General features: G+C 41.6%; 1 protein-coding gene across 2 annotated transcripts in view; it reads left to right on the top strand.

Annotated features, from left to right (window-relative positions):
* Nucleotides 1-15,563: 15,563 nt before the first annotated feature.
* TRPM3 (transient receptor potential cation channel subfamily M member 3) overlaps nucleotides 15,564-17,586 on the top strand; it is a 599,368-nt gene continuing 597,345 nt past the window's right edge. The window contains exon 1 of one of the 2 annotated variants that reach the window (XM_075931703.1): nucleotides 15,564-17,175. In XM_075931703.1, coding sequence (XP_075787818.1) covers nucleotides 16,999-17,175 — 177 coding nt within the window. In that variant the 5' untranslated portion in view covers nucleotides 15,564-16,998. The remainder of the gene's footprint in view (nucleotides 17,176-17,586) is intronic. The other variant, XM_075931702.1, reaches the window with a different exon arrangement.

Here is a 17,586-nt window from a genome sequence, read left to right as displayed (position 1 = left end):
ACCAATCACTTGGTGATTCTCACATTGAACTTTAGATCCGGTCTGCCACTGTCTTTCTGCAATTTTTAGTTACTGTGGTCCTGTCTGTCAGACTTTGATTACAGCACTAGCTTTGTCAAATCCTTTCAGGACTTGCCCTATGTACTGAGCACACAATTCCCCAAATGTATGGAATTTGTCTCCAGACATCATTTGTATGATTGCTATGGCATCTCTGATGGACACTGTGGTTTCTTTGTTGTATGTTCTTAGCTCATGGATTATTTCAGCCTGAGCATCCTGATAAAGCTCTAATTCAGCTTGGTCTGTTGTTCTCATGGTTTCATCAGCATGGAAGAGGGACACAGTCATTGAATAGGACCCGGGCCTAAGAATACTTGCCATTGAAATAGCCTGTGTTCTGCCTGTTGTGAAGAACAGGGCTGTGATGGATTGAATAACAGAAGTCCCCTTAGTGTGTTCTGATCATGCCACTTGTGCTCTGCCTTTTTGCTCTCTGGTGCTCCCCATCACCCTGTTCTGCTGGTCAGACCCTCTGGTCTCCCCAGAGACAAGGTGCAGAATTGGGTTTATTACCACCTTCTTGCAAAGCAACATAGGCACTGATCCAGTTCAACTCCAGGAAGGCTCAGCACCCATGAAACCAACCCTCAAAAGGGACTGAAACTCCAAACAAATTCATCTTACCACATGTAAAAGTTTTACATGATGAAAGCTCATAAGGTCCACCCACTTTATCAATGAAAGAGAGAGATGCACAGTGGTTGTTCCCCAGTCTAGATAACAATTATTTACACTGGGCTTGATAATAAAATAAAGTGTTTAAGAATACATTTTTATATATTAAGTATAAAAAGTAGGATTTAAATGGTCTCAAGTGAAAAATGATCAAAGAATATACTAAATTTAAATGAACAAAAAATAACTAGTTCTAATCCACTAAGAAACTTACTTAAGAATGGCCATACTTAGTCAGACCAAAGGTCCATCTACTCCAGTATCCTGTCTACTGACAGTGACCAATGCCAGATGCCCTAGAGGGAGGGAACACACCTCATGTGATCACTCTTGTTATCCATTTCCTGACAAATAAAAGCTACGGACACCATTCCTACCCATCCTGGCTAATAGCTATTGAGGGACCTAACCTCCATGAATCTATCTAGCTCTTTTTTTAACCCTATTAAAGTCCTAGTCTTCACAACATCCTCTGGCAAGGAGTTCCAAAGGTTGACTGAGGAAAAACTTGCTTTTGTTTCTCTTAAACCTGCTTCCTAATAATTTCATTTGGTGACCCCCTAGTTTTTATATTATGGGAACAAGTAAATAACTTTTCCTTATTCACTTTTTTCACACCACAACTTATTACATGAAAATTCTTACTGTAAACAGCTGTTCCTATCTCAAGTAAAGAGCTTCAAGTTTGAGCCGAGCTTTATCTGACTTGGGTCTACAGTTTCTTCAAAGTTCTTTGTATCATCTTAGAGCGTGCCAGGCAATTTCAAAGGCCAGCTGAAGAACAGGGCTGATTGCGACCCACCCAGGAAACCAAATAGATGTCCCCCCCCCAGGGTGGGAATCCTGTGTTTGGCACCCGCCCATCCCCATGAAAAATACCAGATTCAAGATGGATTCCAGTACCAGGTGGCACAGTCAACAGAAGCTCACAAATGGAGAAGCATTACATTAGGAATTTGTGTCCTTTTTTTTTTCTATTTGCCCACTATACCAGGGGTAGGAAAACTTTTTACTGTGAGGGCCACATCAGAGCTCCAAAATTGAATGGAGGGCCGGGAAGGGAAGGTTATGGCTTTCCAAACACTCCAGCATGGCTTGCCCCCGTCCCTCCTTTAACTGCTCCCCACTGGGCCTCCCATCTCCTTTTTCACCCCCGTGCTCTCCACACCCTAGCCACACCACCCAGCCGGAGATGCCAACACACTATCCAGAGCATTAGGGCCGATAGTGCTGCAGCCATGCTGCAGGCCAGAGTTCAGAAGGAGCCATGACACCTGGACCATGGGGGCTGGCAATGTGGTGAATGTGTCACCGAGGCCCTGAGGGAGCTGAGGCTGTGGGGGAAGGGGCAATCAAGGAGTGGCCAGGGGCTACCCTCCCAGGGCAGGAGCTTAGGAAGGAGCTGGGCAGAAGGGTCTGGTGAGCTATATGTGGCCCGCTGGCAGTAATTTGCCCCTGTCTGTACTATATAGTGCTGCCTATCAGCATGCAATCTGCTGCTACTGGTGACAACTTTCTTTGTGAAACAGATCTGGTCAGCAAAATTGAAATGAAAATTTAAAGAAATCTATTGTAATCACTTTAGGCTATTTTGACGTTAAGAATATGCAGTATGAAAACCTTTCCTCTTGGTATATTGCAAAATGCTACCGTTTGCTATTTTTGCCAGATGCTCAATAGCTTCAATATTTCTTAAAAAAACAAACACAAAATCTTGTCAATGCAAAACGAATCAATACCTTTTAATGCATTAAGATGTTGAAATTAACTTAAACAGTTAAAGCACAAGATTTCAAATGATATGTGAGTGTGTGTAATGGGTACATTGAACATATAAGGCCCTTTTTGGAGATTCTCTATACACCTAATTTAATATAAAGTTTAATGCATACTATTTTTATTGTAAAACCTGCTACAGCTTTGTGTTTATTAATAACAAAATGTTCATAGAGTATGGTTTCTTTTGCAAAGTAAAACTTACCATTGTTATTCTCAGGGTCTTTTTAATTATTTTTGATAATTACCTGAATTTGATATTCTAGAGACTCTTAAATAAGCCAGTTCAGAGAGTGTTTTTTGGTTCTGTTGTTTAGTTTTCCCAAACTGTCTGATAAAGTGAATGGTCATTCTAAATAAAAACAACTCAAGATTACTCACTCTTTTGTTTTTTTAATTAAAGCACTCTTTGATATGTCTGATACTCAATAACAGTAGCAGATACTGTGTTTGATGTAAATATTCTGTACATAGCAGATATCCATATATGGTGTTTGGATATGATTTAACTAAATAAAATATTTAATGGTATAATTTATTTTTATAGATGTACAAAAAAATGTCTGTACTGCATTAGGAAATCTTTTGGTTTGATTAAGAAGGAAGGACATCAGGGAACTTATGGCATCTCCACAGAGCCAATAATTAGCATAAAGATGTGTGTGTATTCCTCTTGAAGATTCATCCAGGGAGAAGGTGATCGCCATGAAAAATTTATCTGTACCAGTAACGTCTCATTGTTCGTTCTGGAAGTTGAGACTAGAACATCAACAACGGCTTTGGGCCTCTGTGAAAATTATTAGCGCTGGAAAGTTCTCCCTTAAGTCTTTCTGATCCTGAGCATGTGAGTGAGTTTAACTTCCATAATTAAACCCCAATGAAAAAAGAGGATGAAGGAGATTCCCTTATGATACTAATATTAGATTCATACAAACATATTTTCCTCCTATTAAGATTTTTAGGCAGGAGAGAAAGTATATGATGTTAATAATTCTCTCATTAGGCATGTTCTGATCTTAATAGCAACAGTGAAAATTCACAATAGTTCTCTAAGGATTTCTTTTTAAAGAATGAAATTTTTGAGAGCTGTTGAGTTTTTCATTTTTGTTTTTTAAAGAAAATTAAAATCTTTTTATGTTGGAACTAATAAGAAAAATCGATAGGAAATTTTGCCTTAGAAAACTTGCCTTTTCACATTGTGACTTGCAAATTCAAGCAATTCTCATGGGCCATATCCCTATAGCAATTGCATACATGAAAAACTAATATAGGTAAAATATATAATGTATGTTTGTATGTCATTCATGTGAGTTAGCAGCTAGAAACTCAGAGAAAAAACAGCAACTACTACATCTCCAGCCACCACTCACAAGAAGCAAGTATTCTGCAGAGCACACTTTGAGATTCTCCGTTGTATAAGATATGTAAGTAGGAACGGATATAAATATTTTAGATCGAGTTTTACCACAATGCACCATAAGATATTGGTGAGGACAAATTGGTGAGGATATTGGCAAAAACAGGACCGACACATGCATGGAATTAAATGACAAACAACAACTTCTATTAACGTTTAATAGAGGAGAGATGCATTACCCACCATTGTTCTCTGTAATCTCTTCCATGCATGTATGGATTTTTTTTCCATCCAGGTGCAGAATATTTTTTTTCTGTGTGCACAAAGTGTGCACTACCAGTAGAAACAAAACCTAGTTGTGGGTCTTTTGCTAATCAGATGTGTGGCATTTGAATTGCTCATGAGCAGCCAGTCAAGCATACAGCTTACAGGGAATGCTGCTACCCCCCATCACCCTACTCTCCTGTACCAAGTATTTAACTGGCTCCAGAGCAGGGGTTACAGAACTCCATACCAAATAACCCATAATGTGTGCCATGGTTACAGGGCTCTATCCAGTATAACTCCCACCTCATAGTAAGCTCTTCTCTGCCTACCCATCATCTCTGTCATAGCACCTCCCACCTGTCACATGAGCCCAATTCCAAAATCCCCAGTCTTTTCTTCTTGGCACCATTCATTTTAGTTTCTTAACCATTCTGTAACCTGTCTATAAGCTGTGAGGTATAAACAATTCTGCCCCTTTGCTTGAGTTAGATCCTTAGCCCACTTCTACTCAGCCCACTGGGGCTTGAAGGTTCTGTGAGGAAGGAAAAAAAACCTCCATCTCTGCCAGTTGTCCTATGGAAGAAAAAAATCCCTTCCTGATCCCCTAAAGAGATGATCAGCTAGACCTGCAGCACCTGTCAAACTGGATTTCCATTAGTAATTCAGGTGCATAGGGTGGGCTGCTGGAACAGAATCGAGAGGGGCTCCACAAGAAGGCTCCACCCTGGGCTAAATCCTGGGAGCTAAGAAATTATGGTTAATCAACAGCTTTCTCTCCCAGCTGTCCAGTGGGTGCCAGAGACTCTCAGGTGAGGAGCTACCTACTGACCCTTAATTTCTCTGTCCCTCACCGCTGGGACTATCCCCCTTACACTGCTAACCCCATCAAGTTCTCCCACTTGTAAAAGTGGAGGGTAGCATGTGTCTTTAGATGGGGCGAATTATCAAAGCTCTCCCATGGAGAGAAGTTGCACACAATATATGTGAAGTCATAACTTATATTTTTATTTTCCTGTGCACATAATTGCTTTTGTGCATGTAACTTGTATAATTGCGTATTAAAACAGGCTTGGCAACCCCAGCATCCATGCAGGCAATGTTTCTTCTGAGTTCAGGATTCAAAGGTCACCATAATGGCCATGGGACTATTCCAAGTAGCTCTTGGCTCAGATGGTCACATTCTTGATCCAGTATTTGGGTTGGGATTAGACTTAGGAAACGAGACATAGGCACCAGTCTTACAAAAACTTAGTCACATATTTAAAATTAAATGTAAGCAAGCACTAAATAGACACAGATTCAACTCTGCATGTACAGAGTGAGCTATCCCAGAGCACTACATGAATGTGACATCATCACGTTAATACTGTGGTATGAAACAGCTGAATAATGCAATATTGAAAAAACAAAGTGCTGTCCAAGTGCTCAATGTGTACAACCTTTCCATCTAATACTTTTCCATCTAATCTATTCATTATACTAACCTCAAAAGTTAATTGTTACAATAGTAGGTGTAGAATTTGTACCTGGAAATATGGTTTTTCAGGTTGACTATTTATTTTATGGAGTGTTTCACTGGCAACATGTGACATCAGCAATTGACAATATGCCCTGGCTCCTATTAGTTTCTGTACAGGGTTTATGCAAGGTGTTGGTATTGACTTTTAAAGATCAACATGGATTAGAATTTGCCTGCTGGAGAAATGGTCTCATATCCTGGTTAAAGACACTAAAGTTGTCACTGCTTTATTGTAAAAGACTAGGCCTATCATTAAGGTATCTTTCAACAGGAGCCTTTAACTTTAGAATAGACTCTTCCCCACATATGTTTTGAAATATCCCAAAGTTCTTAGATTTTAAGGCACCTTGAAGGTCATCTAGTTTTTGGAGCAGGAAGTATTATATGCAGAGTTTGACTATCACACTTTTTATTTTTAGCCTTGTGGGTAAGGAGAAGCTGGTTGATATAATCTTGTTCATACACTTATACTATACATAAAATGTGAATAGAGCCTTTGCTAGATGGATAATATTGTTAGAAAACCAAAACCAATCATGAAATAAAGTCCATCACCCAAAGAACTTCTGCAATAATATTTTGTGCACAAAAGTACTTGTGCGTTTTGACCAGCTCAACACTCTGAAAATATTCCCAGAAAGAATTAAAGTAGTGTTATGATAGTCCTGTCTTAATGTCCAGACAAAGGAATCCACTAAGCACCTGAATGTTAAATCTGAAATTCCAAATGGTTTTAAGATTCATGCTTCAGCAATATTTAAACACATTTTGTATAATTATTCTCAGTTTTTCATCTCAGTAAGCAACAACAGATGATGGTCTTAGGAGAGATTATGAAATATTTGTATTACTTTGTGTATATAATGAAGCATGAAGCAGAAGTTTACCATAACAGATGCCATAGTTTGAGTACAAGCTTAGAATGAAGCTGTTGATATCAGTAAAATGACTGAAGGTTTTAAGACCTCATCATTTTAAAAAACATATTAATTTGAATACTCTACAAGTTATTTTATAATGCAGCAAAACTAAGATTGGGAATGGTTTTATTTATGCAAATACATTAGTAAGGAAAATATTATAGCCTACTACTATTTACTCAATAAAATGTATTATATCCAGACTTCTGTGTTCCTCTCCTAGTAATAGGGCATGGACGTGGGAAAAAATCAGCGAGTGCCACAAAAATGTGTTGCACACGTTGTACAGAGGTGAAAGATGCCTATATAATAGTATACTCCTTTGGGAGCATTATCTTAGACTTGGGCTCCAGTTCATGTCCAGAGGTCTACATCACATTTAAATAGCCCCTAAAATCAAACCCGGCAAGTCCCAGGCAGCTGATCTGGGCCAGTCTCAGATGTAAACATGCTACTGCTGGGGGACCCAGACAGTGACAGGATGACCTGCTTGCTAGCCAGGTCTGGAGGAAGGGGCAGGAGGAGCATGGATCATGTGAATTAGAGTGAAGATGGCCTGAGAACTATCAGGTTTTTCACAGCTAACTCCTTGAGAACAGTTGGCTTCTTTTCCAATTGATGTCCATGGCTTTAATGCAGAATTGCACAGAGGCTGGTTTGACTGAAAGAGGGGAGGAGATAGTGGAATCTAGCCCAGCAGGTCCCTCCCTTTCCTTTTGTTGTGTGGCATATATGGGTCTGTTTAGGAAACTCACTCAAAATCAGACTGATTGTCACACAATGGATTGTCTTCAGAAAATGCTTGGAGTTGGGACAGTCTGTGAATGTTTTTATATTTTAATGTAAACACTACTACTTCAGAGGAAATATTTACCCATGTTGTGAGTAATTAATCATGTAATATTTATAGTAGCAAAAACTTATGAGTGTGTATTGTTCTACTATAAACACAACATCTAGATAAAGTGTATATTTTTAATAATGGGAGGACCTGATTCAGGACAACATTTTAAGCATCTGCTTCTGTCAACGTATAGTTAGGAAAGCACCACTGAATGTGTAGGACTGACACACATGTTTAAAAACCCTTTCTTAATGGAGGTATTTTCCTGCAGGGCCCAGGTCAGTAGGTGGCTTCTGTGACTGTCAATTTGATTGGGCCTACCAGAAAACACTGGGGAAGAAGGTGGTGGTGGCACCTCCCTTATAACTTTAAGCCAGGAGATTAGACCATTCACCCACAACATAGTGGACTCATGTTTAATTCCCCACCCCTCCATCTGCTTTGTGGCAGGGATTTGAACTTAGATTTCCTCTATGCTACGGGAGGGTCTGAAATTGCTAAGATATAGTTAGTTCTTTTGCATGAATTTCTCAATCTCTCCTATTGAAACTGTGCACGGTGTATAAATTAAATAGTAATTAGGACAGAACATAAATGAGTGACTCTTTGGCCAAGTGGTTAGCACACTTACCTGTGATGTGAGTAAAGATCATGCCCCCTGCTCAAATGCATATTTAAATTTTAGATATAGTGATTCCTCATTTAACTCTATAGATATGTTTCAGAAAATGATCGTGTTAAATAAAAATGTGTTATGCGGGGTCAATTTTCCCATTGAAAATAATGGAAAAGGTGGGTGTCTGTTGGGACCAGGACATAAGGTTGGGGGAGAAACGGGACTAGGTTACAGCAAGGAGGGGAGGTGTTTGGCTCTGGGGAAGGGAAGGGCAGGAGAGGGGAGGGGGATTGATTTGGGAGTATGCCCCTCTGATGGGTCTGCTGGGACCTGCACTGTATCAAGCAAGGGGGGGAGGATCGCTGGGGAACGGTGCAGCAAGCGGAGAACCCTCTTCTGCTTTGCAGGGAGGTGGGGGAAGCCCCGTGCAGCTGCCAGCAACGGGCCGGCTGGGAAATCGTGTTATTCTGGGGACAGTCATGTAATTCAAAAAACGCTCCATAAAAAGAATCGTGCTATCGCGAAAACCTAGTAAGTGGGCACGTGTTAAATGAGGAATTACTGTACAGTAGAACAGCTCCAACAGAAAAAATTAAGAACAACCTACCCTAGAATATCCCAGGCCAGTGGTTTGGACACCTTCTGGAAGATGTGAACTGAAGTCCTTGCTCTGCATTAAGCAGGGAAGGGAATTGAACCCAGATATCCCATGCCTTGATGAGTACAGTAACTAGGAGGTTGAAAGTTATAAAGAAATACATTTTCCTTCTCAACTCTATACAAGAAAGGGCAAAATCACCTAACGGAACAAAATGGCAGATGAAATTCAATGTTGATAAGTGCAAATTAATGCACACTGGAAAATGTAATCTAAACTATGCATATAAAATGATGGGGTCTTAATTAGTATTCAAGGAGGAAATCTTGCAAGTCATTGTGGTTATTTCTCTGAACACATTCATGCCATGTGCAGCGGAAGTCAAAAAAGCCAACAGAATATTGGGAGTCATTACAAAAGGAATCGATAAGACAGAAAATATCATATTGCCTCTAAATAAATCTAGGATATGCTCACAGCTTCAATATTTCATGCAAATATAGTTGCCCTATTTCAAAAAATATATATTGGAATTGGGAAAAGTTTCAAGTATCAGAAATAATTAGAGATGTGGAACAGCCTCAGTATGAGGAGAGATTAATAAGGAGTTTTCAGCTTGAAAAGAGATAACTAAAAGGGGCCATGATGAAGGTCTCTTAAATCATATCTGGTGTGGAGAGAGTCAATAAGGAAGTGTTGTTTACTCCACATAAACACAAGAACTAGGAGTCACCAAATGAAAATATTAGGCAGCAGGTTTAAAACAAACAAAAGAAGTCTTTTGTCTCATAATCTTCAACCCATAGAGCTCCTTTCCAGAGGATGTTGTAAAGGCCAAGACTGTAACAAGGTTCAAAAAAGAATTAGACATTTCATTGAGGATAGGTCCATTCATGGCTATTAGCCAGGGATGGTGTTCCTAGCCAGTGTTTGCCAAAAGCTGGGAATGGGCAATAGGGGATGGATTACTTGATGATTATCTGTTCTTTTCATTCCCTCTGGGACACCTGGCATTGGCCATTGTTGGAAGACAGGATACTTTGTTCTGACCCAGAATGGCTGTTCTTATGATCTTCTCTCCAGGAGAGGGTGCACCAGCGGCAAATTGCAAGCAGAGAAGATGGTGTTTCCATCCACCCCCAGCTTAGGCACTGAAATACTTTTGAGAGATGTGACATAGGCTCCACCCTTTCATATTAGCTAGTTTAGGTAGCTTCCTGATCAGCTTGCTGGCTTTTGTGGATTACTTTGTTAGGGGCCGAGCCCTTCCCACTAATTGTATAGAAAGCCTAGTTGGAGCAGAGGATTCACAGCAGGATGCCTAAAAATTAGATATTGAAAATGCTGTATGAGTCCCTCTAGTGGATTTAACCCTTTGAGCTTTCATAAAAAGGGACAGTTAAATAACTTTCACTTCACTGACCAATGACCATGAAAAATGTGATGTTTCAGTAACAGTGACATGTAAGCAATTTTCAATGCATGCAAACACTTCCACATAAGAGTTCATAGGTGTAATACTGATGACACAGTAAATGCCTTTGACATTGGTAGAGTATCATTTTTGATAGATAGTGACAAAGTTTTATATATGGCCAAATTTCTCTCTCATGTAGTTTCACTGATGTTAATGGTTAGACAAGAGATTAATTTCATGGTCCATTATCTTTCATCTACCTAGTGTTGCATTTAAAAAAAAAACTATAATACACACACACACACACACACACACACACACACACACACACACACAAAACATACATATTATATAAATACATATTTTGAAAGCAACCAAGGAAAGGTAGACATTCCCTTAAAATCTTTCAGTACTATAATAGAGTCCTTTTTCCTGCATGGAATAATATTACAAGAAAAGATGCTATATTACTGTTCAATAAAAAGTCAATATTTACCAGCCTGTATCATTTGAAATACTGTAGTATTTTGCTTAGCATAGAAGGTAGCTGCCATAATTTAGAAAAAATAATTTTGATAAATTCTCCCTACTTCACAGCAATCAGTGTATCTAATTCAGAGTGCACAATTTTCTGGACAATGCTTTATTATACTGTCTGCTGACCGGTCTTGTTCTTGTGTCTTCTGGCTTACTTAAGTATTGTGATAGTTTTCAGGATAATAAAACATCTAAGGCTATCCTAATAGCTTAGTGACCTATTTGATTTTGATTTCCAGTTCCTTGCTTCCAAGGCAAGAAGTGATTGGAAGTATTGGGGAGAGATTGCATTCAGTCTCTTGGATCAGTGAACAACGGCACATCTGGAAACTAAGCAAAACTCTCAGATGCTTAGGGAACAGCAGGTAATCTTCCTCAAATGGAAGAATTGATGGCAGTGAGATAAGGTTGAAAGATGTAAAAGGAAAGGCCTTGTACATTGTAAAATTTTCAGTGTTTGGCATAATTATGTATTATTAGGAAGATGAAGTGGGAATTAGATTGATATTTGGTGTGTACCTGAACTATAAAAATAATGTAGGTATTCATGTACTCTTCTGGCAGTGGAAGATGAAATAGAAGATAGCTTGTGAACAGAATGAGTATTAGGTGTAGTGGGTTAAGAGAAACAACGGCATAGTCAGTCTTGAATTCCATCTGACTATTGTAATATAATCATAATATAATATAAATCTTCTGACAATTGGAGATTTAAACAGAGTTTCAAAGTCTTCCCAACTACCATGGGAATAAAATATATATACAACTTATGTGAACAGAATATAAGGGGCATTTGAACATGACACTTCTGCTGTTCCCTAGGAGAAGGTGAACCTAGAGGAAGATGCACTGGGCTGGGACCCAGAGGCTATGTCTATACTGCATATTTATTTTGGAATAAACAATTTCGGAAGAAATATTCCAAAATAGCTTATTTCAAAATAGCATGTCTACATGCCAAGAGCTCATCAAAATAGTGCCGAGCTTTTTAAAAATAGAGCTCCCACACTGATTAAATGCTAACTCGCATTTAAGGCCACCAGGAACCACTTCAGACAATCCCTCAGGCAGCAGCCATGGGAAGTATCTGAGGCTCTTGCTTAAAGGGAATTTTCGAATGAGGAAGGACACCTTTCTGGAGCTCTGACTGGTTCACCCCTGCCCTCAAGCAACAGGACTCTCACATGAGACCCACCATCCTCCCTCAAAAAGTGGATTGCGATAGCCCTCTGGAAGCTTGTGCAGGTATGGTGCTCTCGGGCTATTGTCCCAGGATGGGGGAGAACTGCTGGAATGGAGTTCCCTAGGGAAAGGGGGAACTTTGGGGTGGTAGCACTGGTGCAAGTCCCCAACCCTGCCGGGGGATGGGGTAAATGGTGGAGTTGCTCCTGGTGTGTGTGAAAGGAGGGGGGATGGGGGGAGTACATCTTCCAAGGGCTCTTGCCACCCTCTGATTCTGTTTCTTTGTCTGTCTCTCCTTTTACAGGTGGTGCTGGCCATCAACACCATTGTGCTGCACAGGGTCAAACACCTCAGCGTAGTGGAAACCATCATTGCCGCCTTTGCCAACATGGGCTTCCCCAACTGCAGGGGAGGGGAAAGTAAGGGCACCCACATCCCTATCCAGGCATCCGTCTATATCAACCAGAAGGAATATTTCTCAATGGTCCTGCAGGCCATCAAGGACCACTGGGACCAGTTTACAGACATCTACGTCGGGTGGTTGGGGAAGGCTCACAACGTTCCTGTCTTCTGCAACTCCAGCATGTTCCAGAGGCTGCACGCAAGAACTTTTTTCCCCAACTGCACCATCAGGGTCAGGGACGTGGACATGCCCATGTACATGGTAAGGGATGTGGCCTACCCTCTGTAGCCCTGGTTCATGATGTCCTACACCAGCCACCTGGAGCACTCTTGTTTAATAATTTACATAAAGATACTTGATTATCTAAGAGGCATATGAGGCTAAGAAAGATACGATTATCGATGAAATAAAAGATCCCAAATATTATGGTTATCTATCCATTCCTATTCTAACCCATTATCATCTATTGCTTTTCTTTTTGCTAAATTTTAATTATTTGGCTGAAATTTTCTAGATACATTCTTTCTCTGTTTTTAATGTTTCTTTATTTAAGTGTTAGGAAAAAATGTGAAGCACTTTCTGACAATGAGTGAAGTGAAAATAGGTAGTTTTAACAATCTTAAAACTATCTTTTCAGAAATGTTCCCTCTAATCTTTTTAATCTATGTGAAGATTTATTCTGTCCATGTGCAGAATAAATTTTATGTGCACCAACACATGTCAATGTGCACCACTAGTAGAAACAACAACCCCTAGCTGTGGATGCTCTACTAACCAGTTGGGCGGCATTTGAATCTCTTCTGAGCAGATGCACAAGCACACAGCATACAGGAAACACTGCTTTCCAGATTTTTTTAAAGAGCTCTAGCTCCTCAGGAGTTTTCAGCAAGACTTGAAGGCTACGTCTAGATTGGCAAAAGCACTTTTTGCGGAAAAGCGTCCCTGGCCAATCTAGACACGCTTTTCCGCAAAAAAGCCCCAATCGCGAAAATCTGAGCTGTCTACACTGGCCTTTTTGCGCAAAAGTTTTGAGCAAAAGGGACTTTTGCCCGAATAGAAGCAGCATAGTATTTCCGCAGAAAGCACTGATTTCTTACAGTAGGAAGTCAGTGCTTTTGCAGAAATTCAAGCGGCCAGTGTAGACAGCTGGCAAGTTTTTCCGGAAAAACGGCTGATTTTCCGGAAAAACTGGCTGGTCTAGACACAGCCGAAATGTATCAGACAGTTCAGTGGTGAGAAAGGTGGCCTTGTTTTCCCTGTGAAAATTCATCCAGACTTTGCTAAACAACAAGCTTCAGAGAGCCACTGTCTGCACATGTGCAGAAGAGCTTAGAATCATAGGGCTAGAAGAGACCTCAGGAGGTCATCTTGAATCCAGCCCCCTGCCCAAAGCTTGTTAAACTCTGAACATTCTCCCTGCCCTGCACATCCTTCTCAGTCTTTAATGAAACTCTTCCATCATTTTGAAGCAACCATATAGACAAAAATGTATCCTGCTCCTGCTTCTGACCTAGCATAAAATGCATTGGGTTGGGACCCAGGGAGACCTTAGTCCAGTGACTCTGCTTTCCTGCTGACTGATGTTGATAATTCTTGTGCCTTCACAATCCTTAGTACTAAACTAAGCCTCTACCCCTTGATTAAAAAGGGAACATGACTCAGCCCTCCTTGCTCCTCTCTCAATTTCACAATAAACTTTACCCCCTTACACTGAATGAAGCATGGGACTTCTGGAAAAAAATGGAAAGTGATATGTAACTAAAGACAGTACCATAATTCATCTGCATAAAGGGAATTGAATTATGGTCACAAAGGCAATTTTGGTTTGTTTGTTTTGTACTTGACTTTGCATCCTTAATAAAAACTGAAGAGATACAAACATCAGCCTAAGTATTTGTTTGTATATATAAATTAGATTGTGGCCATTCACAAAATCCTGCTTTTTCATGCCATTATCCTTATGAATTACGCCTGGTGTCACATGCACGATGAGAGAGAAATTCTACTGTTTATGGTTCAATTTTTTGTTTAATGTGGAGTTTTGATTTTAATCTTTTTGCCACAAAATATATCCCCATTTTGTAAGTGAGGCTGTCAACGCCAATACTCTAAATCAGAACTCCCACCCTCCCTAAAATCAAACTTCACTACATTAAATTAATGTCTTTCTATCACTGGGTAACAAAACTGGTGAAATAACCTCACTTGCTTTTTCAAGCACCAAAGGGACTGACTTCTCAACTGTCTATAGCTTAGAGTTCTAGTTATTGAAGTATTTCTGTATTCATAAATCCTGCCATAGACTCTTACTCTACTCCCTCCTCTTTCTGAAAGACAGAGAATCCCAGCTTCCTTGAATCCTATCATGAAAGGGAATCTTCTGTCTTCCTTGTGACCAGAGAGTGTCCCACATTTTTGGTGGGTTCTAAGATATTTTGAATACAATAGACAAATTCTCTAATGAATTAACGTGAATAAAAACCATCCACACATAAGAAGGCTTTAGATTTTACAGTGGCTAACTATATTCCCTGATTTGGGTGGTTTGCTTTCTAACAGTTACGGTCAGAGCTTCAGAAGCCAGAGGAAACATCATAGTAGACCTTGGCTTATAAAGGTTAAAATATTAATTTAACTTTTTACAATGTGTGTGCCCATTGTAAACATAAGATTATGAATTTGCTTCTTATGACTCTCTTTATTGGGCAACCCTACTGATTTGAGTGCAGATGCATTTCACTAAAAAGCCATTGAAGCTACTTAGGAAAGGAACTGAACCTCATTGCTATGTAACAAAACCTTGGAATATTTACATCTCTTGGGAAGAGAAATATCCTCTCAAATTACCTACTTGATCAGATTCTATAACAGAAGGCATTAGGCTTCCTAAACTCATAAAAAGTATTTGGCTATTAGCTTCCAATCTACATTTAATAGAGCTATTAGCATTATTTTGCATTTGCTGACCTAGCCTTCCTGCTATTACCATGGCATTAAATATGCTGTGAAGCAAGTGCCAACAACTCTCGACTTTACTGAATCACATTAGATAACCTGGATATAAATGGGAATAATGTGCACCAGGCTATATAGAATGGATCTGATTTGGTTTAGATATTTAATTTAGATGAGTGATGTACACAAGTATAGCAAATTACTTCCACTAAAACATTTCCTTAGAAATTTGTGTAAGGAGGGTTAACTGGTATGTGCAAATCAAAAGCTTTAAACATTTCTTAGGTATTCCTTGACACCTATGTTATACCTTGGCATCCTAAATGATCCTTGAATAAGTGGAGAATTCCAGATGATCTTTTTAAGCATTACCTTTATAACTACAAAAAGTACAATGGAATGTGTGTTCAAGCTCAAGGATTTACTGTGCTGCACCTTGAGACACCTTGTAGTCAATATTCTAAATTTGAATTTGGAGACAAGACCATTACAGTGCTCTAATCGTTCCTAAGCTGTAGCCTAATAATTACAAAAGGGAACTACTAGCCCAAAGCCTTTCCTGCTCTTGAGTTGTACCGTCAGTTCTATGCTATGGTCTGCCTGTGACCTCCTATAAGTTACTGTAAACTTTTGTTTCTCAGTTTCTTCATTTACAAAATGGGGACAAATAAGAGTGACCTACACCTCACAGGAGTATTGAGGGACTTGGATTTATGTTGCGGAAGCTCTTTGAGATTTTTAGGGCGCGAGCCACTTTACTACTGTAAAAATGTTACTCCGTAAACCAAAGGATACAACAACTCTCCTGCTCCATCAACAACTCCATTAGCAATGGCTGAATCCCAAGCCGGGAATGATTTTGTGTCCTACACGGCGGCGTGCGCTGCCTAACCACAAAGAGCATGTTCCAATAGCGAAGGCAATTTACCTCTCCTTCTCGCACAAGGTAATGTATTTCCTTGCTTGCACTGCCTCAGATAACAATTGCATGCTTAATTCCCTGGTTCCTGGGTTGCAACTTCAATACACTCTGTTGCAAAATAATAACAGTTTAATTGTCTCTCCGCTCTTGCTTCTGTGAATGAAACTTGACCTTTCACATCACGGTCGTTTCGGATCAAATTTAGCAGGTTAATATACAGCCGCTTCTTCATAGCTCTTCGCCCTTGGGGATCAAAATGATTAAAACCGAACAAACTCATGGGGGGAGGGGAGGAATCCCACACGTGTCCGGCTTGCTGCTGCAACAATCAACCTGCAGTGCAATTCGGCGGATGAGTTTCACCTGCCACCTCTCTCCAAACTCGGACGGGGAGTTATTTTTGCCCGCGATGGGAGGCACATCCCGGTAAATGAGTGTCAGGAAAGGGGAAGGAGACGCTTCCAGCGTCCCCTGCAGTTGGCACTGACCATCTTGGGAAAGACCAAGGCACAGTGGAGCCTTTCTCCAGCGGGGAAGGTGCTCGGAGAGGGACAAGTTCTGTGCCCACGAGCTGCCGCCAGCCTGTCCCTCCTTCGCCAGGTGGGATCAGGTGTGCGAGAGGCTGGCAGGGGAGGGGGCAGGGCCGCCTGTCCCGTTATCTCCTCCCTTGCCAGCGGCTGGGGAAGAATTGGGCGAGGGGAGCGGAGACGGAGGGAAGAGCGGCTGGTTCTGCGCCAGCTGCTCCCCCCGGTCTCTTGGCAACGTCATGACAAGCGCAACCTGGGCGCTGCTGTGGTAGCTGGCGAGCAGCGGGAGCCGGCTCCTCGCGACCCCGCCCCAGCGGCAGCCCGGCGCCTCCCGGGCGCGCAACAGGCGCGCGGAGCGGGCGAGCCAGCGGGATCCCGGCGTGGCGGCCCCGCCGCCGCCGCAGCAAACTTGGCTGGAAGATGGGGAAGAATTGGCGGAGCCCGAGCGAGGCGGAGCGAGGCTGCTCGGAGCAGGAGGACGCGGGCAGGAGACGGAGCCGCAGCGCCAGTCGGGGGCGCTTCGCCGAGTCCTGGAAAAGGCTAAGCTCGAGGCAGGGGTCCACTAAGCGGGCTGGGCTCGCTTCCCAGCAGGTGCCGGTAAGTGCGAGAGCCCGGGCCAGGCGCCCTCCCTGGAAAGCCCTTGGACTTGCTGCGGGGGGACTCGAGGAGGGCTCCGTGAGCGGCCTCTCCCGGGGGCAGGGGAGGGTTTCTGCGGGCAAAGCGGCTTCACGGGGGCACCCGCTTCATTGCGCGGGCTGTGGGCAGCTCTGGGGCTCGGGTCCATCCTTCATCCTCCCTAACCGCTCCAGCGCTGAAAACCCGTCTGCGCGGGGGGAACGCCACTCCCTCCTCGCACTTGTTGCGCTAGAAGCTTTCTCCGTGAGCCAGTCGTTGCTTTGGGTCTCCCTCCCCTTGTTGAAATGACCAGATACAACCGCGCCCCCCTTCCCCCCCAGTTGCTGGAGGTATTCTAGAAAAACATGTCTTATGTCTTCTGACTCTGTCTGG

Source organism: Pelodiscus sinensis, chromosome 6 (assembly GCF_049634645.1).
Source record: "Pelodiscus sinensis isolate JC-2024 chromosome 6, ASM4963464v1, whole genome shotgun sequence".
In the NCBI taxonomy this organism is placed as follows: Eukaryota; Metazoa; Chordata; order Testudines; family Trionychidae; genus Pelodiscus; species Pelodiscus sinensis.
The sequence above is the reverse complement of the archived record's forward strand: the minus strand, read 5'-3'. Positions and strand labels throughout refer to the sequence as shown.